This window comes from Pelobates fuscus, chromosome 5 (assembly GCF_036172605.1).
Source record: "Pelobates fuscus isolate aPelFus1 chromosome 5, aPelFus1.pri, whole genome shotgun sequence".
Classification (NCBI taxonomy): Eukaryota; Metazoa; Chordata; class Amphibia; order Anura; family Pelobatidae; genus Pelobates; species Pelobates fuscus.
In genome coordinates, this window is record NC_086321.1 from 256,552,357 (window position 1) to 256,575,119 (window position 22,763).

Below are 22,763 nucleotides of genomic sequence, written 5' to 3' on the forward strand. Positions count from 1 at the left end.
TAATTTAGGGCCCCCACCCACAGCTCAGGGGTGGGGGCCGGGGGAGGACAATAGGTCCCCACCCTTATTCTTCTTTGGGGCCCCCACCCACAGCTCAGGGGTGGAGGCCGGGGGGGGCAAAAGGTCCCCCCTTCAGTATAAAAGTCCCCACTCATGCGGCTCGGGAGGGGTGACATTTATTTATTTTTACAGTGAACAGCCAAAGGTTCCCAATTCAAGGCTCCCTGAGTCAAACCTCGCATTAAAGTAGAAAATAGCTGGGCAGAGTAATCAGGTACCAGATCAAAATTTTGGGCTTAAACCATTCATTAATGGTTTAACCTCTTGAGGTTGTGGTGCCTGGAGTATTCTTTAAACATTCATATATACACTCACATACATACACAACTATCGAGTAACTTACACAGACAAACACACACAAATATGCAAATACCAACTCTCGCATAAAACAGTCACCCACTCATACCTAAACACATACACACAATTATCCAGACAAATACACAAATGCATACTCTCCGTTACCTACTCTCTCACACACACAATTAGCTAATTAATAACAATCATATTTATACACAACTAACCACACATAATCACACACGTACATCCTCACACTGCCACACAAAAAGACACACATCCACAAACAGACATGTAAACTCACACACCCCAAAAAGACAATTCACCCTCTCCAAATCTGTTGTTCAGCTCAGTCACTAGTAAGAAGAGAGATGAGATCAAGAGTTACAACATACATTAGCTGGTGTTAGTGGGAGACAAGGCTGCAAGCATCAGTATCACAGCTCATTTCTAGGACCCCTTGTTCTTCCACACTTCATCCTCAACATCACAGCTCCAGGAGGGAGTGGTATGAAATTTGACATGGGAGAATAAGTATCTCATAAATTGTCTCTTGCACTGCAGAATGCAGATACTGTCTGGTCCTTAGAAGACCATTAGGAAAGATGCAGCCTAAGTGTTGAGCGCAAATGCAAGGAAGGAAAAGGGGCAGGCTTGTGAAAAGTGAGCAGTAATTGAGAATACATCCTGCGCTCTTGCAGTTTACGTGGGGTAGTCAGGAAGATATTTTCTTTTAATCATTTCCTATTTCTTTGTTTCCATAGTGACAAAGAACATACAAAAGAACTTTCGTTTTCAAATAATGCTGTAAAATTACGAATTTAGAAGGGAATAGATATTAGTACATACATCCACAAATCCAGGAAAACATAAATTATATTGCAACAACTACTGCCTAATCACTGCATCGGATAATTAATTGTATTTCTAAATTATTACTGCAGCCTTCCCCTAGATGGCACCATTCCCATCCATTGATCGCGTAGGTCCATCTGTTTAGATAATTACAAAATAATTAAACTTTTGCATTGAGGCAATGTACCTGTTATTCACAATAATTTGTTTTGCCTGTACAATGTCCTGAATCTACGATTAACAAACTACCAAGTTAGCCTTTGGCACACTTTCTTAAACTCTTATTATTTCTGTCTATCCAGTTTTATTTCTTGTCTCCAAAGTCAGATATGGCATCAACTGAACTCTACAGTAACAATTTCTCCAACACATGGCATCAGTACTGCAGGGAGATTCACCAACTCACAACTGCCTTGCTTGCTCATTGACTTAATTCTTATGCATTTTACCAAATTTCATGTCAATTTGGAAAGAGGTTAATCTACAAGGCATGAGTGTTTTCTTAGAGATGCTCAAAACCTATTTTATTCATTTCTGTAAAATATATACTTGTCCCATCTATTGAGTTTTATGGATGAATGGGTAATAATAACAACCAGAGTATTCCCATGTCCACTACCTCTATCTAGTATTAATCTATCTAGTATTAAGGTTTACTAAGTTGATACATATTAAAGAAAAAAAAGTATTGAGTCCGTCATTGCTATTGTTTGAAACTAAACACTTAACCAATCACACTGCTTGTTAGAACCTTTCTCCAAGTCTTACATTTCATCTTTAAGCTAGAGTCTTTTTGAAAAACTCATGATCACTGCATTGAACATTTTTTTGAAATTCAAACCCCATCAAAAGATATAAATGTGATAATGTGAATACTTTGCCCGTTGTATAACCTTATTTTTGGCAAAATGTAGCAACAACTATCGCTTGTTACGGCTAATGAGAACATGCATCTTCACGTATAATGTGCAATAAATGCCTATGACCTCTTATTGAGGATCTATGTAAGAGAATACAGTCTTTAGAGATCTTCCATAGACACCCGTTTTACACACCTCAAGTAACAGTCCAAGCACCATAACAACATCATAAGAATTAAGATGTTATGGAGTGAGGAGGTCCCTGAAGTCAAGGGGTTAAACACATAATGAATGGCTTAACATCACAGTCTTGAATTCAGCACTCATTAGCTCTTCCCACGAACTGAACATCCTCCGCAGCCCAAGGCTTGAAGCAGGAAGTCTCAAACGGGAGCGCAATTGATAGAAAGAAAGCGTGAGCTGAGGCTCTCACTAGCTCCACATCAACAAAACGGAGTGAAAAAATATGCATGTTTCTCACTCAATTTTGTGAATGGGGAGCTACTGGTGGACTATGAGCATCAGTGGACAATGTCAGATTATTAACAGATCCCAGTACGAGGCTTTCTGATTCAAGACTAGGACTGCAGAGGATGTTTGGTGGGAGGAGCTAGCAGGCACTGGATTCAAAACTTTTAGGTTAAACAATTTGTTTAATCCCTTGAGGTAAGCTGGCACCGGGGAATCTCCTCGCACCATAGCAACTTAATTGCAATGAATTTGTTATGATGCCCAGAATGTGTACCTTTAAGTCAGGAGCTAAAGGGATACAGCAACAGTGAGGAGGGACAAATTCTTTAAGTATATCTCTCTAACTATTCCCCCTGTATGAATGTTACAAAAAAATGTCCAAACAAGTAAAAATAATGCTTAACTGTGTCTCAACTTTCTGTCAGTGAACAAGGTCACATTAGAGTTGGAAGTTCACTAGTGAATATTGTTCATCATTCTCAGCACAGACATTACTCTTAGCAATGAAATATTTGATTAAAGTGAAACTGTATATGAAATCTGAACTTTTCCCTATTCCTGTGCAATTTCAGAAATTTGTGGATTTTCATAGACGTTCATTGAAGCTTTACAGGGTTTACAGTATACCCACTTCCTTTCTAACTGATCCGGCGCCATTATCCTGCCTCCGTCGGCATGATCCTTCTTCTCAGTTGGGGAAATCTCCTTATGGCTTTCCCATGAATAGCACAACACCCTGATGACTCTGACATTAAAGCAAGGCTTTAGAGCAGCGAGTAGGCCCGTTCTCTTGCAGACAGACATTTGGTTTTTCTTTGTTTTTTACTATATATTGGGGCTGATGTGTACTGTAGTCTTTGCTGCCGCCCAGAAGTGATGGGAGTGAGTGCAGGACCTATCTTTCTGCATTTGTAGACATTAGTATTGAGTCTATATTGATAGTCTGTCTGCCAGGGACAGAGGGAGCGTGCTATTTTAGCACTGTTTTATAGAGAAACCTGAACATCTGCTAGCAATTTTGCAAGTACAGTGCATAGATGAAATCGGAAGGGTAATTTATTTCTGCCAAGTGGAAAATAGCATGACTGGTACCCTTTTAGGAGAATGACCGAGATTCAGGGTAAAAAGCTCCTAAAAGAGGTAGATCCATTTCTCTTTAGGTCTTTTAAAGTTAGCAAGTGATTTTGTAAAGGTATTCTCTTGTTTTCAGGCAACCATAGAGAGTGCACAGAGCCAAGGATGGTGTCATGTTTGATTAGTTAGCATACGGGCTATGGATATACATATAGAATATACATGTAAAAATGTCAATAACGCGTACGAACATACAGTGTTCTGTTCTATTCCCATTCTGTCTCAAGAACCATGATGTTTAAAGACATGCAGGGTTATTCACAAATTCGAAAATTGCTGAGATTTCATACTGATTTAAAACAAAACAAAAAAACACTATATTCATCCAGACCACTTCTCAATTAAGTGGCCTGGATGCAGTGTCCCTGTCCCATTAACCCTGTAATGTTGGTTAAGTACTCTTCTAGTTGCTTTCATACTGACAGTCACTAGACACACTTTGGAAGCACACACAGAGTACAACTCTGTCACATGACAAGGAAGCCCCAAAGGAAAACATTGCTTTTTTATAGGAAAGTTTGAATGCACATGCGTAGCTCACCGCACATGCGTATTAGGTCCCCAAATGCTCCTCTATGAGAAGCATTGTATTGGACCCTCACAGGGAAAGCAGAGCCTCCTCTGTGACATCGATAGGGGTATAGAGCTAAGCAGCTAAGAGGGAGTCTCGCGCTAGAAAAAGGCAAGTAAAACCTAATCTTATTTTATGCCACTGAGGGGGGACCTGCCTACATGTACGATTTGTATTCCTAACACTATAGTTTTCCTGTAAAGCGAATTTCAAATTTAGGTCTAAGTAGAGAAATAAGAAAAATTCTCCAAGTCAGTTCTTTTTTAATTTTATCTTTAATGGCCTTAAATTTTATATTCTGTTTGAATTGTCCCTGATCATATTTCTCTGTATACTTACTCACTACATGTGGGGTGTGACACAAAAGAAATGCGAGGCTACTGGGTCAACCTTATTTAAAATTATATTATTATACTTTTATGTCATAATCTTACACTTTTGCAGATAACTTATGTATTTAACCAGCCAGCCCATCAATTAAAAACTTAATTGGTTAGGAAAGCAAAGGAGAAAGGAATGAAACTGTTTCCTTAAATGCAAAGACAATACAGATTGTTAGTTTGAGATAAAAGGAAAAGTTAAAAATTAAAACTATTGCTCTAAAGAACATCAACATATTTGTGTAGATTATTTGTGGCTTGTTTTATGAGATACAAAATGTGTGAAGATCTCCAAGCATAACCTATTTTACTCAGCAGTGTAAATTAAGTACCAGTGAATCTTAAAAATGAAAACAAGATTAAAAAAATGAAGAAAAAAAAAACTATTGTAGAGACGTTTGAATCAAATGCAGGTTTTTATTTACTAGATGAGAAAACATGTACTTGCATACATGTATGTATTCAATCTGAAATGTTCAAGTTCAATTTAGAAAACTTTTGATTTCAAAATGAAGCTGAAGAAGAAAGTATCACTCTGCTCTGCAGATTTGCATTCCTCTGGGGATAAACAGTGACTAACGCGTTTGTTAGACTGAATTAAAGATTTCTTTTGTCTTGGAATTGTGTCAAAGCCAATTAAAGATGGTGTGTGTAAAGTAAATTAAGCATTATTCAAAAGTCGTTACCATCTAGAACAGGTACAACATTAAACACACAGCAGGATGGAATAGGTACCATTACATTAATATCCTTTGTTTATCTCCAAGGTACTGTACCTCTTAGAGCAGTCCTGCAGCTACAAAACTATAGCATACATTTACAACTCACTTTGAGTAAACCACACAGTAGATGCAAATTCATTTCAGCTGTTATTTTCCATAATAAAACTTTTCGGAGGAAAGCTAATCTATTTAAAGCTTTCTCACTAACTGGTGGTATATGTTTATTGTTAAAAAAAATAAATAAAAAACACATTATATTAATTTGCTATATTAAACATGCTGCAGAAAATGGCCTATGATCTGTATGTTATATTTAAAAGCAAATTTAGCGCTTTTTCCCCCCTTTGACTCTTTTCACCCACAATCCATCGGCCAAAAAAATCCCTCAGAAAGGCAATCAGTAAATAGCATGGACAGTAGAGAGCAAAATGGAGGTACTCAAGATAGAAAAGATAACAATGGTAAGTGGAATTGGGGAGAGTATAATCATTAAGATACAAACAATAAATAAATACATAAACAAAAGAAAACTGAAAAAAAATGAAAACATTTCAGTGCTGAATTTAAACGTTGGCTTTTAAGGAGCGAATACTACTCCATAGCAAGATGAACTGAAATAAGAGTTACATGATTTTTGTCATTTAACCCCTTAAGGACACATGACATGTCTGACACGTCATAATTCCATTTTATTCCAGAAGTTTGGTCCTTAAGGGGTTAATTATGTTCCTATTAAAGGGATTCTCTAGTGCCAGGAAAACAGACCTGTTTTCCTGGCATTGTAGAATCTTGGAGTGCCCCCCTTCCCCCGTCCCAATTCGCTGAAGGTGTTAAAACTCCCTCAGACACTTACCTGAATCCAGCGCCGACGTCCGCTGGCAGGGGAGACCTAATGTGCATGTGCAGCAATGGCTGCGCACGCCTTAAACCTCCCCATAGGAAAGCATTATTCAATAGCGTGAGGACGTCCAGTGTCGTTTAGACGGGCAAAAGTCGTCTAAGAAGCCAGAAGTCCCTCTAGCGGCTGTCTGGTAGACAGCCACTAGAAGAGGACTTAACCCTACAAAGTAATTATTGCAGTTTATAAAAACTGCAATAATTAGACTTGCAGGGTTAAGGGTGATGGGAGTTGGCACCTAGACGTCTTCAATGGGCTGAAGTGGTCTGGGTGCCTACAGTGTCTTTTTAATAATGCTCAGAGACAGAGCCTTGAGTCTGAATCAGAGAGAAACTGTGACAGAAAGCAAAGAGGACAAATATGTGCCTGCTCTCCTCTATACTGGAAGCTGTATAACTGTCAGGATCGGGACAGGGATCCAACACGCAGAGTACAAACAGTAGCCAGATACGTATACCGGACCTTAGAATGGCCGGACTAACGTAAGTAGTACAGTATAGAATGGTCAAAGACAAGCCGAGGTCGAGGGTAACAGAAGACAGGTAAGCGAGAGACAAGCCGAATCAAGGGTAACAGAGATAAGCAGAGTAAGGTAAACAAGCCGGGTCAAAACCAAAAGGGATAATAGAATACACAAGCACTGAGTGACTAGAACAAGCTAGAACCACGACAGGGCAATGAGCTAATGAAAGAAGCTCTGTTAAATACCCTGTTCAGAGCAGTAACCACGCCCCCAAGGCGTCCTGATTGGTCCTGCAGCCATTGACTGACAGGTTGTTCCGGGGGAGTGTCCTGATGACTACTTCCTGCCTAGATGCTGTAAAAGGCAGTCACTCCCTCGCGGCCGGCCTAGCATGACTGGATAGACCGCGGGGAAGGGAGCCATCAGACCGTCTGGATGGAGGAACAGCTAAGTCTCTACCTCTTTCGGAGGTAGAGACCACAGGTACCCTGACAGTACCCCCCCTCTCAGATACGCCCACCAGGCGGAATGAACCGGGACGAGATGGGAAGCGAGAGTGATACGCCCTGCGGAGACGGGGAGCATGAACATCCTCCTGAGGTACCCAACTCCTCTCCTCAGGACCATATCCCTTCCAATCAACCAGATATTGTACTCTCCCCCGGGAGATTCGAGAATCAATAATAGAGTTAACCTCATACTCCTCCTGACCCTCCACCTGAACGGGGCGAGGAGGGGCTATTGTGGAGGAAAATCTGTTACATATGAGTGGTTTCAGCAATGAAACGTGAAACGAGTTCGGGATGCGTAAGGTATTAGGAAGAGCTAAACGATACGCAACTGGATTGATACGGGTCAGCACCCTGTAGGGTCCAATATAACGAGGAGCGAACTTCATGGAGGGCACTTTTAAACGGATGTTCCTCGTGCTCAGCCATACCCTATCACCTGGAACAAAGACCGGAGCCGCCCTTCTACGTTTATCAGCGTATTTCTTGACCAACATAGAGTTGTGCACAAGGATTTGTCGAGTTTGATCCCACAACTTCCTCAAATTGGCAACATGAACATCAACCGACGGCACCCCCTGGGAAGGGGAATCCGAAGGAAGAATAGACGGATGAAAACCATAATTCATGAAGAAGGGGCTTGAATGAGTAGAATCGCAAACGAGATTGTTGTGTGCAAACTCCGCCCAAGGAATCAAACCGACCCAATCATCCTGGTGTTCAGAAACAAAGCATCGTAAATATTGTTCAATTTTCTGGTTGGTACGTTCAGCAGCTCCGTTAGACTGAGGATGATAGGCAGAAGAAAAGTTTAATTTAATACCAAGTTGAGAGCAGAAGGACCTCCAAAAGCGGGAAACAAATTGGGAGCCTCTGTCCGATACAATTTGAGAGGGTATCCCATGTAGGCGAAAAATCTCCTTAGCGAATATCTCTGCCAATTCGGGAGAAGACGGGAGTTTAGGCAGGGGAATGAAGTGTGCCATCTTAGTAAACCTGTCAACCACGGTGAGGATAACAGTCTGTCTTTTAGAGATAGGTAGATCGACAATAAAGTCCATGGCCAAACAGGACCATGGTTTTTCTGGAACCTCCAAGGGTTGCAGGAATCCACATGGAAGCGTATGGGGTTGTTTGGTTTTAGTACAAACTTCACATGCAGCGATGAACTCCTCAATGTCCCTCCGTAAAGCAGGCCACCAGAAGTCCTTAGAGATCAACGCGTAAGTTTTGCGAATACCAGGATGTCCCGCCATCTTGCTATTATGTAAACACTGTAAAAGTTCCAGTTGAAGAGCAGGAGGAACGAAATGACGGCCCGCAGGAGTCTGTTTAGGTGCTAGATGTTGCAACTTAATGATCTCGGCCAGTAATGGAGAATGAATCCTGAGATTCGTATTAGCAATGATATTGCATTTCGGAACTATAGAAGAAAGAACTGGTTCAGGTACAGTAGAAGGTTCATATTGGCGAGATAATGCATCAGCTTTAGAGTTTTTAGAACCAGGTCTGTAAGTCAGTACATAATTGAAGTGAGTCAGGAATAAGGACCAACGAGCTTGTCTAGAGGATAAGCGCTTAGCCTCCCCAATATAGGACAAGTTTTTGTGGTCCGTCAAAATCGTAATAGGGTGTAGGGTCCCCTCCAACAAATGTCTCCACTCCTTTAAGGCTTTAATGACTGCTAACAGTTCCCTTTCCCCGATGTCATATCTGCTCTCAGGCCCAGAAAATTTCTTAGAGAAGAAACCACAAGGGTGTAACGGTTTATCCACCCCTAACCTTTGAGACAGAACAGCCCCAACTGCTGTCTCAGAGGCATCGACCTCGAGCAAGAAAGGCAGAGTCGTATCAGGATGGACTAGAATGGGAGCCGAGGCAAAAAGTTCCTTGAGAGTCTTGAAAGCACCCAGAGCCTCCTTAGACCAGAACTTAGTATCAGCCCCTTGTTTGGTCATATTGGTAATAGGCGCAATGATAGAGGAGTATCCTTTAATGAAGCGCCTATAGTAGTTAGAAAAACCAATAAACCTTTGGATAGCCTTGAGTCCTTTGGGCAAGGGCCAGTCTAAAATAGATTGAAGTTTTACAGGATCCATTTTAAAACCCTCCCCAGAAATCACGTATCCAAGAAAGTCTACCTGAGACTGATCAAAACTGCACTTCTCCAATTTGCAATATAGACCATGTTGCAGCAGCTTGTGTAATACCTTTCTGACCTGTCTATGGTGAGTCTCAATCTCCTTAGAGTGTATTAGTATGTCGTCCAGGTAAACAATAACACAATCATGCTGAAACTCCCTAAGTACCTCATTAATCAAATCTTGAAATACTGCAGGAGCATTGCATAGTCCAAATGGCATAACAGTGTATTCGTAATGGCCATACCGGGTATTGAATGCCGTCATCCACTCGTGACCTTGCTGGATTCTCACCAAATTGTAAGCCCCTCTGAGATCTAACTTGGTGAAGATTTTGGAGCCCTTAAGACGATCAAATAACTCGGTAATCAGTGGGATAGGATAGGCATTTCTGACAGTTATTTTATTCAAGCCTCGGTAATCGATACAAGGTCTCAGCGTGCCATCCTTCTTCTTAATGAAAAAGAACCCAGCCCCGGCCGGAGAAGAAGACCTCCTGATGAATCCCTTTTCTAAATTCTCCCGAATATACTCCTCTAGAACCGAGTTTTCCTGAACAGACAAAGGATATACATGGCCCCTCGGAGGCATAGTGCCGGGTAGAAGCTTAATCTTACAGTCAAATGACCTGTGTGGAGGCAAAGAATCGGCATTCTTCTTGTCAAACACTGCCCTTAAGTCTAGGTAAAGGTCTGGTATTTGTCTTTCTGTGGACTGAGTAGGATTCTCCGGTATGTTAATATTAGCTAATGGAGAAACCTTGCACAAACACCGATCCTGGCAGCCCTGGCCCCACGAGAGTATCTCTCCTAACTCCCAATCGATAATAGGGTTATGTTTTTTCAACCATGGGTACCCCAGAACTATGGGAACGGAAGGAGACGAAATGAGCAGAAGAGATAAATTCTCCACATGTAGGATACCCACATTTAAATTAATGGGTATGGTCTCATGAAAGATAACAGGGTCTAGTAGTGGTCTACCATCTATGGCCTCAACGGCCAAAGGTGTCTCCCTTAGCTGGGATGGGAAATTGTTCTTACTAGCAAAGGCTTGGTCGATAAAATTCTCAGCAGCACCGGAATCTATCAATGCCATAGCCCTTACTACTTCCTTCCCCCAAGTTAAGGAAACTGGTAGCAGAAGCCTGTGATCTTTATAATCAGGAGTAGAGGACAAAATAGAAACACCCAAGGCCTGTCCTCTAGAGAGACTTCGGTGCGAGCGTTTCCCGGGCGGTTAGAACAGTTCGAGAGTAAATGACCCTTGGCTCCACAATACATACACAAACCCTCTCTTCTCCTGTGCTGTCTTTCCTCTTCAGAGAGGCGGGTATACCCTATCTGCATAGGTTCAGTAAGCAAAGATATCGTGGAGTCAGGACTTGGAACAGCGGGAGCTAACCTAAAAGAAGGTCTCTGGTTCCTCTCTCGAGTGTTCTGTCTCTCTCTTAGACGTTCATCTATACGAGAGATGAACGAAATTAAATCCTCTAAATTCTCAGGGAGTTCTCTGGTAGCAACCTCATCAAGGATTACATCAGATAGGCCATTCAAAAATACATCCATATACGCCTGCTCATTCCACTTGATTTCTGCCGCCAGAGACCTGAACTCTAGTGCATAATCCACCAGTGTTTGGTTCTCCTGTCTCAGGCGCAACAGTAATCTGGCTGCATTAACCTTTCTACCTGGAGGGTCAAATGTTCTTCTAAAAGCAGCTACAAATGCGTTATAGTTATAAACTAATGGATTATCGTTCTCCCATAGTGGGTTGGCCCATCTCAGAGCTTTCTCAATGAGTAGGGTGATAATAAATCCTACTTTTGCCCTATCTGTAGGATAAGAGCGAGGTTGCAATTCAAAGTGGATACTAATTTGGTTTAAAAAACCACGACACTTCTCAGGAGCCCCACCATAGCGTACTGGGGGGGTAATGTGAGAAGAAGCCCCCACTGTGGCTACCTCTAGACCTGAACCGACAGGAGAAACAGGGGTATTACGTATCTCCTCTGGTGGGTTATTGGCACAAGCTAATAGAGCCTGTAGCGCAAGCGCCATCTGATCCATTCTGTGATCCATGGCTTCAAACCTAGGATCAGGAGCAGCCAGCTGACTGTTTGTACTTGCAGGATCCATTGGCCCTGTCGTAATGTCAGGATCGGGACAGGGATCCAACACGCAGAGTACAAACAGTAGCCAGATACGTATACCGGACCTTAGAATGGCCGGACTAACGTAAGTAGTACAGTATAGAATGGTCAAAGACAAGCCGAGGTCGAGGGTAACAGAAGACAGGTAAGCGAGAGACAAGCCGAATCAAGGGTAACAGAGATAAGCAGAGTAAGGTAAACAAGCCGGGTCAAAACCAAAAGGGATAATAGAATACACAAGCACTGAGTGACTAGAACAAGCTAGAACCACGACAGGGCAATGAGCTAATGAAAGAAGCTCTGTTAAATACCCTGTTCAGAGAAGTAACCACGCCCCCAAGGCGTCCTGATTGGTCCTGCAGCCATTGACTGACAGGTTGTTCCGGGGGAGTGTCCTGATGACTACTTCCTGCCTAGATGCTGTAAAAGGCAGTCACTCCCTCGCGGCCGGCCTAGCATGACTGGATAGACCGCGGGGAAGGGAGCCATCAGACCGTCTGGATGGAGGAACAGCTAAGTCTCTACCTCTTTCAGAGGTAGAGACCACAGGTACCCTGACAATAACGTGGGAGAATGGTGCATTACCAACAGCACTTACCAACAGCACTATTGGGTATCAAAATAAAATCCATCCACTCTCTCTCGCAAGCATCAGTGATACCTATTAAAAGGGACATAAACATACCTTCTCTCTCTTGTTGAAGACAGCCACTTAATTCTTTTAAAGTTGCTTTGTCTGATGTAGCCTGCACTTTGAGATGGTCTAGTTCTTCTTCTAAGTTCATACTGCAAAATAATCAGGTAATGGCCATTAAAACATTAAATGGCTACTTTCTAAATGTATTATTTATCAAACTTTATAGATTTAATAGACAAAAAAAAAAAATCACACACACACACCTTCAACAAAAAAATGGTGAGCGAATAGGTGTGTACTCATACTTGGTGTGCAGAAATGGTGCACTCATACTTGTGTGCAAAAAAACTCTATAACAACAAATAAAGGTTACATCAGAAAAACAACTTTTGGGCCTTTATTAAGATCATAAATATATAGGCATGCAGAAAAACAAAATAATATTAAAATGGGAACAGCTAGCAAAGGTTACACTCATAGCATCAAATAAAGAACAGAAGCATGAGATATTTTAAAATATTCTGACACTAAAACTGCTATAAAACTGTATTAGATGGTTTCATTTCAATCAAATCTTAGAAACATAGTAATATTCTACATATATACATAAACACATATATATCTATCTCTCTCTCTCTCTCTCTCTCTCTCTCTATATATATATATATATATATATATATATATACACACACACACACACATACAGACATACATACATACATACATACATACATACGGTATGAGAAAATGTTACGTTCAAGTATTATGAATAACAAAAGCACATGAAAAGCCTTGTTTCTGGAAAGTATCAATGCACAGTATGACAGTATGGTCTCTGAAAATATGCAAAATCAAAATTCACTATGAACTTTGGCAGCAGAGATTCATTACTTCTAATACCTATTAGCAATCTAGATGAAACGAAAATCAGTATGTAAAAATGCATTATACTTCATTAAATTCAAAGTCTGAAATCATGTCTGCATTGGTCACACTCGGCAGGGCACCGTTTTTCAAGTTGAGCAATGATTTTTCGTATTGATAGTGGGTTAATGTAAATTTTGATTCTTGAATGAACTGGATGAACACTAAGTGATATTATATTTAAAAAATTCTAAATCTCCCAGCATCCAAATAGATATATCATTTGTGTGATAAAAGAAGGGCTATTCGTATAATATTACAGATTTTAATCCTTTAAGAAAAGGTATGTTATACTTACAAAATTAATATCAAAATATTTAAAGGGATACTCTAAGCACCAAAACAACTTTTGCTTAATAAAGGAATTTTGATGTATAGATCATGACCCGTCAGTCTCACTGCCTATTTCTCTTCCTTTAGGATTTAAATCCATTTTGTTTCTGTTTTTGCAGCACTAGGCTATAACTCACACAACAAAATCCTACTTAATCAGTTCTTAACACCAGATATTCCAGGAACACCAGATATTCCATGCATCATGCAGCGCAGGGCTGTAACGCCAATTGACGGCAGATGCCATCATGGCTTTAAGGTACCAGCGGGGTTAAACCAGAGATTCCCAGCTACTATTTGATCACTTCCTCTGTAAGCAGGGGACCACAATTAGTGGCCCAAGACTGACAGATGAACTAATTTTTCAGTCTGGGGCCACTAATTGTGGCTCTTTTTTAGAGTGGGGGGCCCTCGGGGATCATATAAATCATAGGGCTCTCTGGTACCAGCCCTTTAAATCGTTGCGGCTGAGTGATCACATTAAGCTGTGTTGATCAGCTTGGAAACCTAAAGGATTCTAGGCTTGTAGGGTATGAAACACCCACAGGACCTAAAAAGAGCCTGGGTCAGGTTTCCCTGCATGCCTCCTGCCAACAGTTTTTAGCTATTGGATGTGCCTTCTGCACAGCACCAATCACAGTGTGATCAGCAGGGGGAAAAAACAGGAGCTGCTGCAATCATACAGTACAGAGCGACCTGTAGAGCAAAAGACGAGAAATCCCTGATATTAGTACTGTCGCCAGCAGAGGTACCTTCTGAGGAAAGGTTAGGGTTAATGTTAAGGTTGGTGTTAGTGTTATTGTTAGTCAATAGGGTGATAAAGTAATTTTTCTACTGAACACTTTTTAGCTTAAAAATATATATTGACATAACATTTATTAACATTTATGAATGGATGCATAGTTAGCATATAAAAATATTCAAAAACTTTTTTTTAATTTAATGCTCAAGAAATGTGGGTAGTCAGCTCTGTTTACTAAACTGTGCATTGTATTGTTATAATGTGTTCAAATTTCTCAGCCTACAAGTTACCCTCAACCAAAATATTTACATATCTTCGCAAACACATCCTTTATTCTCAGGGGTTGACTGCAATGAGCACTGATGCGATTTCTCCTCTTGAAAAAGCATTGCTCACAAGGAAACGTACTATAAAATAGCTCTCTATGCTACAACCAAATCACCAGACATTTATCTGCCGGAAAAACTTATCTAAATGCGATTGTGAGGCACTATTGCAGGACATCTTTCCTCATACTATCAAGGGATCCAAAAAAAATCCTCCTGCTGCATATCCTCATACCCTTTCACGACATCCATAGCATTCCATTCTAAGTCTACAAACTCTCCTTCACTTACAGAAATAAAATCCAGAGTAGATGTGGAAAAACAATACGAAGAAATTACTCATCAAATCCAAGGCTCCTTAGATAAATTAAACAAACCGTGGTCTACCTCGACGTAATTGGCAACAAACAGAAAACAGGTCACCAGGATCTAAACCTCCCCTCCTTTAACCTACACTACTTCCTATCATAGAGTCCTCATGTTCATGCTGATGTCCCACATAGACAACTCTGGGGCTGAAAGCTCTGCCATTGCAACAAGATAAAGGGTTCGGGAGCAATCCCATCCTGAAAGGAGTATATTTTGACTATGCAACACTTTTGTCAACTCTTGTTCTCTATATGGAAATTCAATAAAATATTAAACAAAACAAAACAAATATATGAAATTAGCTTTTTGCCAGTTTTTATGCATCATCTGGGGTCTAGATGTTTTATTTTTACCCAACTTAATGCTGCTCATTTTATCAACCTTATAAGGATGAAATGCTGAACAGACCTGAGATATTGAAACTGGCTTTCATAACCACTGAGCTACCAAAGGCTGTGATAAAGCTTATTTGCTATTTTACTGTCACAAGTTAAAAGTTGTAAATCACTAATTGCAACTTCTTTCACCCGTCTGACATACATGTATCAAAACAAACTGCTGCTTGATGCTGTTATTTGCCTTTTAGATCTCGGGGACAGGTTCACAATGTATGTTGTTATTATGTTAATATTTATATAGCGCCAACAAATTCTGGAGCACTTTACAGTGGGTGGACGAACAAACATGTAGTTGTAACCAGACAAGTTGGACACACAGGAACAGAGGGGTTGAGGGCCCTGCTCAATGAGCTTACATGCTAGATGGAGTGGGGTAAAGTGACACAAAAGGTAAGGATAGTGTTAGACTAATGATAGTTGCAAGAGAGGAATCAGCCATTAACAGTTTAATTGATACGCTTGTATGAAGAAGTGGGTTTTTAATGATTTTTTGAAGAAGTGGAGACTGGGTGAGCATCTAACGGTGGAGGGTGAGTTCCACAGGAACGGTGCGGCCCTCGAAAAGTCTTGAAGGCGAGCATCAAAGGTGGGTGTATGGACAGAAGATAGACCGAAGTCTTCAGCAGAGCGTAAGGGCCTAGACGGGACATACTTGTGTATTAGGGAGGATAGATATGTGGGAGGATAGATATGTGGGAGCAGCATTACTTAGAGATTTGAAAGCAAGAACCAGAATTTTCAGCTATGTAATACAGATACAGTATTTTCTTAGTATTTAAATTGTTTTCCAGGATTTGCTTGTCTTCAAAGTACAGGAAATGCAATAATTTGAGACTTTACATACAGACTTTCATATAAGTCTTCAGTTTGCATAGTTTTTAAAAATGATATTTGGAGATTTTAATATATGAATGCAGTGACAAACACATGATATATAGTGGCAAAAGAATATATCCCATACTCAATGGTTTAAAACAAACAAAACAAGAAATAAATGTTTTGGGGAAAAACAGGCCGTCTTGCTGTACTCTTGCGTATGTGCAGGTGATAGCAGTGGCGTTAACAGAATAAGCAACAGTAGCTGAAGAAAGATGAAGGCAGGGTCCACGAGGGAGAACTTCAGGTAAGTGTAACTACATTTTGTGTCAGCACTGTGCCTCTGCATACTGAGTGGAGATTTGGCTTTTAGGGGTCATTGCAAAGGTAAAGGTATTTAGAAGAAAAAAAAAAAAAAGTTTAAAAATAAACTAGATCAGTAAAATCCTTGGGGGGTTGGGCTGTTATTTGAGACACTACTGTAAACACTGTAAGCATGGTAGAGGAAAACAAGAAGCATACATTGTTTTGGATTGAGTCTCTTTCTCAATACATAATGCAAATGTCAGTAACCAGGATAAAAATACAAAAAAAAGAAAAAAACAAAGCAACAGCAAAACTTTTAATAACAGCTTCTGTTCTGTTTAGCGGATGAATTGTAATTGCACCAGACAATATAGTATACAGTATAACCTAGATATTCTCAAATCATTACTCAGAGGAAGGGCCGCTGACAGCGAGGGCACAAAATTAAATTCAGGCATTGTACGCAGTGTACGATTTGCAAACAAAATCCATGACATTTATGATGCTCCGTGTGGAAGTAACCTTGTTATATAAGGTTGCTGTATAAATGCTTCCACAGGCACAGCTTGTGTATTCACTTGTCTGTCAGGATCATGGCAAAAAATGAACAAGGCAGTCCCTTAATATAATAGGAGATACCTCCAAGGCAACTTATTGTAACTGCAAAGCGCTCAACTTGTAATCAGCAGCTATGGCATTCATGAGTCCCAGGTGGAGGAGGGCAGGAAGTCCATACCTTCTGTACAGTAAGTGCCAGTAATGAGCGCCTGCAGGTATTAAGCAACTCACCTTTACTATTACATTTTAGAAACCTATGTGGTTGAATAATGGCTTTTACTGAAAGTTTCTTATTACTGTACTACACAGTTTTACATTCTTAAGTGATAACAAAAAAAATGAAACTTTTTTTTCCCTTTTACTTATATTATATGCACATATACAAATAGCAGATAATGGTATTATCTCTTAAGTTAGGACTGACTATTAAGACATTGTTGAGTTTGCGTTTTCCTTCATTAAAAAGCAAAAACTTAAATAGAAATGGCAGTATGTTTAGAATAAATAGAATAGAGTAAAAACTAGGAGGAGGAGTTGAATTGGAAAGTTGTGTCTTTATGCATAACTGAAACCACCCCTCCCCCACAAAAAATTCACATAACTACTTACGTTATAAGACCCATAAGCCAACTATATTTGCTATCAATTGCATTAGTGATTGCATATGTAAAACCAATAAAAAACCCTACACAGGTGAGCAGAAATGGTGGTCCGTGGAGCAATGCAACATTCATTCTGACCACCCTTGCCTTTAAAATATTTCTATTCGGGAAGGGGGCAGGGGGGCCTGCCATCCAGCCTGATCAGACGCCATTTCTAGCAGCTCCTCAAGAAATTTTACAACCCAATATATATCAATAATTCTGAAGGCAATCCAGCATTTTCACACGCCTAGACTGAACCTACAAGGCAAGCTGCACCTATCGATGCCTTTTTTTCACACCCAAAAGTAGCCGAAACGGCGACGCACGTCTGCGGCCTACCTCACCCCGGCATTCCCCGACCTCGAGGAACTCCTGGGCGGCACCTCTGCAGACAGAGCGGAGGCCAATACATCTCCCGCACCGCCGGACTTGTGAGATAACAAGCCCAATAAGGGGATCAGATTGCACAAGCCACATGCCACTGAAGAAAGCAGAGACATTGGAGCCATGCTTCAGAGGCCTAGAAAGCATAGGCAGACTCCTGTGGATGACCCGCCTGTGGCAGATCATGTCCCAGAGGCGCTGAATGCAGGGCCAACACCTTCACAGGCCATGAGGCCCACCACCTCTGAGCTCACAGACAACTCGGCACCTACCTAGTGTTAGTGATTTTTTGAGTTTTTTTTATTGTTTCTTTTTATGGTTATTTTATTTTATTTTTTACTTGATGCTGTGTGAAGGATCTTATCAGTGCAATACTATCCGAGGGAGTTCCGGCTTGCCGAAATCTAGTTACTACCTAGTTAATACTCTTCAATATATCGATACGCCTTCCATCAATTTGGGTTTGTGAGTGTGCATTTATATACTTGAATATAATTCTATACATGGCAATATTGCCCTATGTTTTTCTCTTTATTTTGCATTGTAGTTACCTATTTTTTGGTATATGTGTTGTCTATATCTGAGGACCTGGAGGAGTCCTATTCTATGTGCAATTATTTATTAGGGTAACTTTGTTCTACTTTTTTACCCCCATCTCTCCTTTTCCACTAAGGTGTTTTCTGGTACACGTGGTATATTTGTACAACTCGGCACCTACCACCAGACACGGCCTAAAGGTCTTGTTGGCCAATATACACAAGCTATTAGCGGCTGATTCTGCCATCCTCAAGACCGAAGTGCAAGCTGTCATTAACCGGGTGCAGGCCACGGAGGAGAAACTGGGCGACGTACCAACTAATATCACTACACTACAAGCCTCTGTCCAACAACTCCAAGTTCACCAAAATGCCCTATCGTTTAAAATATTGACCATGGAGGACTGCCAGCGCCAAACTCATATCAAAATATGAGGTATCCCCTCTACAATATCAGCAGAGGAACTGCCACATTATATTTGGCGCCTTGTGGCCACCATACCACCACACACTGCAACAAGAAAACTGACCATAGACTGGGTAATTCGTGTCCCCAGCAATGTGCCCCTTAAGCCAAACCGGACCCGAGATGTCATCCAGCGCTGCACTACAGTACAGGACAGACAAGATACAAATATTGACTGCTTTGAAAGGCAAAACGCCTCTCTGATCCGAAGAGTCTACCTTCACATTCTTTCAAGACGAGAGCAACCCTGTGGTGGTGAAAATCCTACGGCGCAGTCACTACCCAACTAAGAGCCGCAGGCATGGTCTCCAGATGGGGAGCCAATGTATCTTTGATGGTGAACCATTATGAGACTGACAGTCCCGAACACTAACCAGCTTGAACACCTACCGGGGGAAACTTAAGCAAATATTACCCCCTTGTCCCGGGAACAAGAGGCCCGCGAGCACCACCACCTTGATGAGGACTGATAACGGTGTCCACAACGATCGGAAGACCCAGAGTTTCCTACTATCAAGAAGTTACAAACTTCAGAATGTTCAGTTTAATATATGTTTATTTTTGGTATTTTTCTACTATTTGTTTCCATATATTGTGTACAGCACTTAGATGCCTTCCTAAGCCAAGTGGTATGTACATGTCTTAACTCAAAGCAGACAAAAAAAGGGGGAGGACAGGGAAGACTTGGACGGGCACTCTGACAGTAGGGGATAACCCTCAAAAAACTACCAAGGTAGTTACAGAAAAAACATACATAGGATGAGTGCCCTGCAATATAAAATATAACTTTTAATAGTAAATAGTAAAAAATAAGGTGAAAAACCACCAATAAGAGAAGGACAAATAAAATCTGTACAATTCCGATAGAATACAGTATCCCACACACCAGATAGGTGCTAAGTATATGGGTCTATACGGATAATATGCCAGATGTTCCAACATGTGAGGGATAGGAACCCAATATTGTAGACCCCCACCCTGTTGGAAATAAAACACTGCTGCAAATAACAAAAAGGAGAAAAGGGGAGGACAAACACTAATAGCAGATATAATATTAGCAAAAATTGGCAAATAGTGCCAAGGGAACAAAAACCTCAATCAAAGGATCCCTAAAGCCATAAATAAGGTGACAGATTGTAAATTAGCAATCATGGGTTAATACCCCAATACGTAATAGCCCTAGAGAGAGGTCCTGTTCAGAAGTTTTCAGTGTCCTCTCTTAGATACCTATGTGCAACAGAGCAGTAATTTTGCACGTAATAAGTGAATAAGAACAGCTGAGACCTCTAGTGTATGAGGTATCAGACAGGTCACATGAACATACCGTGTTCAGGATAAGGGTTGTAAGCGGTATGCCTAGATAATAAGAGCAGCCCTAATCGCAAATAAAACATATAATAAACACCCCTCAATTATAAGGGAACCCTAAATGCCTGACACATATATGAACGGGTAGCACACTCAATAATGTGCCCTAAGTGACACACTCCTGATAAGTGACAGAGAGACTTCAGCATATAACCGGGAGACACTGGGTGCAGCCAAATCAACACAAACGTTAGTAATAACGAGGTAAATGGGCTGCTGCAGTATCCCAGTAAACCTTAAGCAGCTCTCCGGGTTTCGCCTGATGGGAGTTGAAGTCCACTCTGGATCCATTGTATCCCTGTTGCCATACACTAGAGGTCTCAGCTGTTCTTATTCACTTATTACGTGCAAAATTACTGCTCTGTTGCACATAGGTATCTAAGAGAGGACACTGAAAACTTCTGAACAGGACCTCTCTCTAGGGCTATTACGTATTGGGGTATTAACCCATGATTGCTAATTTACAATCTGTCACCTTATTTATGGCTTTAGGGATCCTTTGATTGAGGTTTTTGTTCCCTTGGCACTATTTGCCAATTTTTGCTAATATTATATCTGCTATTAGTGTTTGTCCTCCCTTTTTCTCCTTTTTGTTATTTGCAGCAGTGTTTTATTTCCAACAGGGTGGGGGTCTACAATATTGGGTTCCTATCCCTCACATGTTGGAACATCTGGCATATTATCCGTATAGACCCATATACTTAGCACCTATCTGGTGTGTGGGATACTGTATTCTATCGGAATTGTACAGATTTTATTTGTCCTTCTCTTATTGGTGGTTTTTCACCTTATTTGTTACCATGTCTTAACTCACTACTAAGGCTCCTGCATCCTACGTTCAACCTGCTCCAGCATGCTCATATACTCATGTTTGCGCAGTCTTATTTAACACAACTCATGATACAACTCCCTCGCCAGGCGTATTTATCTTCCTACCACTAGGGTACAATAACTACCTGATTGCCAGGCTCAAGCCTCATAGCTATGTTCAAAGCCCTTTTGAGGTCCCTAGTCCTCCATTATTAGCTTGTTTTATAAAAAAAAAATTATTGCATGATCTCAACTATGTACAAATTGCATCTCTTTTTATTTATGACTGTTTTTTATACATATTGAATGCTGATCCTGTGATAAATAATGCACTTCAAAAATAAAGAATTTAAAAATAAAATAAAAACATACTTTTATTCAGGTTTTGGTGGATATCATAAACCATCAGGGCCTTTGCAGCCACTTATTCAATCATTAGCATATTCACATTGTAAACATCTTGTTGAATTATACCATGTTATTTTACTTTTTGAGACTCTACTTTAGGTGCATAAATCAGTAACTATTGTCTCTGATTTATACTCTATAGGGTTTAGCACGGAACAGCTTTAATTCTCTAATTACTCTTTTTAGTTGCAGCTACAATTAAAATATAAAGACATAAAACACAAAAAATATTTTAAACTGGCTTAACAAAACAACAATCTTATTTAAAGGCAACTATGTGTTTCCTCAAAATACTATCATCACTAAGGTAACAAAACTGCTGGAATCATTTCTGACCTCACTGTTCTTTAACAATTTTTACCAATTCTGATTCTTTGCTAAGTTCTAATGAAAAGTGAACTGAGGTCAGAATTTTTACCCCAATTGGATAGATGATTTCAAGAGATTCAAAAAGATGAAAGCATAGCAAAAAACAAAAAAAAAAATGTAATTTCAGTGCCTTGAAAAATAATTAAATATTAGAGGCACCACTAACCAGCAGCTAAAAGCAAATTGTTTCTTATCATAGTCCTTTAGAACGCAAAGGAAACACTATTTTCAGTATGAGATAAATATGCTCCGGTTTAGGTAAGATCAAAGCAAAGAGCTGCATGTTTTTTTCAAGTATTAGTTTTCAATATCAACTTTTTCTCTGACTGCAGCTAAGAGAGCCTTGTGAAGGGGATAAGCATTAAGCCCAAAGGACAGGCAGTACGCAGCAAGAAAGAAAGCAAACTCCCTCGTGCTTTTTGCAGGTCACTGCCAAGGCCCATGTTAGCATATCCACACCAGACCCTTAACAGGCAGCTATGCTGGTAGCAGTAATTAGCTTGGACAGATCTGGCTCTGAAAGTAGCAGCGAGGCAACATCATAATGAGCTCAGCTGGGATTAGCAGGACAGGGCAGGGAACCAGAAGAACTGAGGCATTCTGCATTGCGTATGTATCAGGGAGATCAAACGAGCATGGCTGCCTAGGTTATCCCCTCACCACCACGTTCCCAAAATGAAGCAAGGCAGTGTGTAAAATACAGGCTAATGAAGAGCGACACCTCCAACAGATGAGAGCAACTTTAATTATCACAATCCCTACATTTTGCTAGATATTTTTGGTTACTGGCGGCTAACTTGTATATGTCACTGATATTTTTTTAAATGATTGTTATGAAAAGCAAAAAAAAAACTGCTCC

At 40.5% G+C, this 22,763-nt stretch overlaps 1 protein-coding gene across 1 annotated transcript in view; it reads right to left on the minus strand.

The window, feature by feature from the left end:
• CNTLN (centlein) overlaps positions 1 to 22,763 on the minus strand; it is a 302,717-nt gene that overhangs the window by 127,968 nt on the left and 151,986 nt on the right. Inside the window, exon 14 of the mRNA XM_063455244.1 lies at positions 12,196 to 12,296. Coding sequence (XP_063311314.1) covers positions 12,196 to 12,296 — 101 coding nt within the window. The remainder of the gene's footprint in view (positions 1 to 12,195; positions 12,297 to 22,763) is intronic.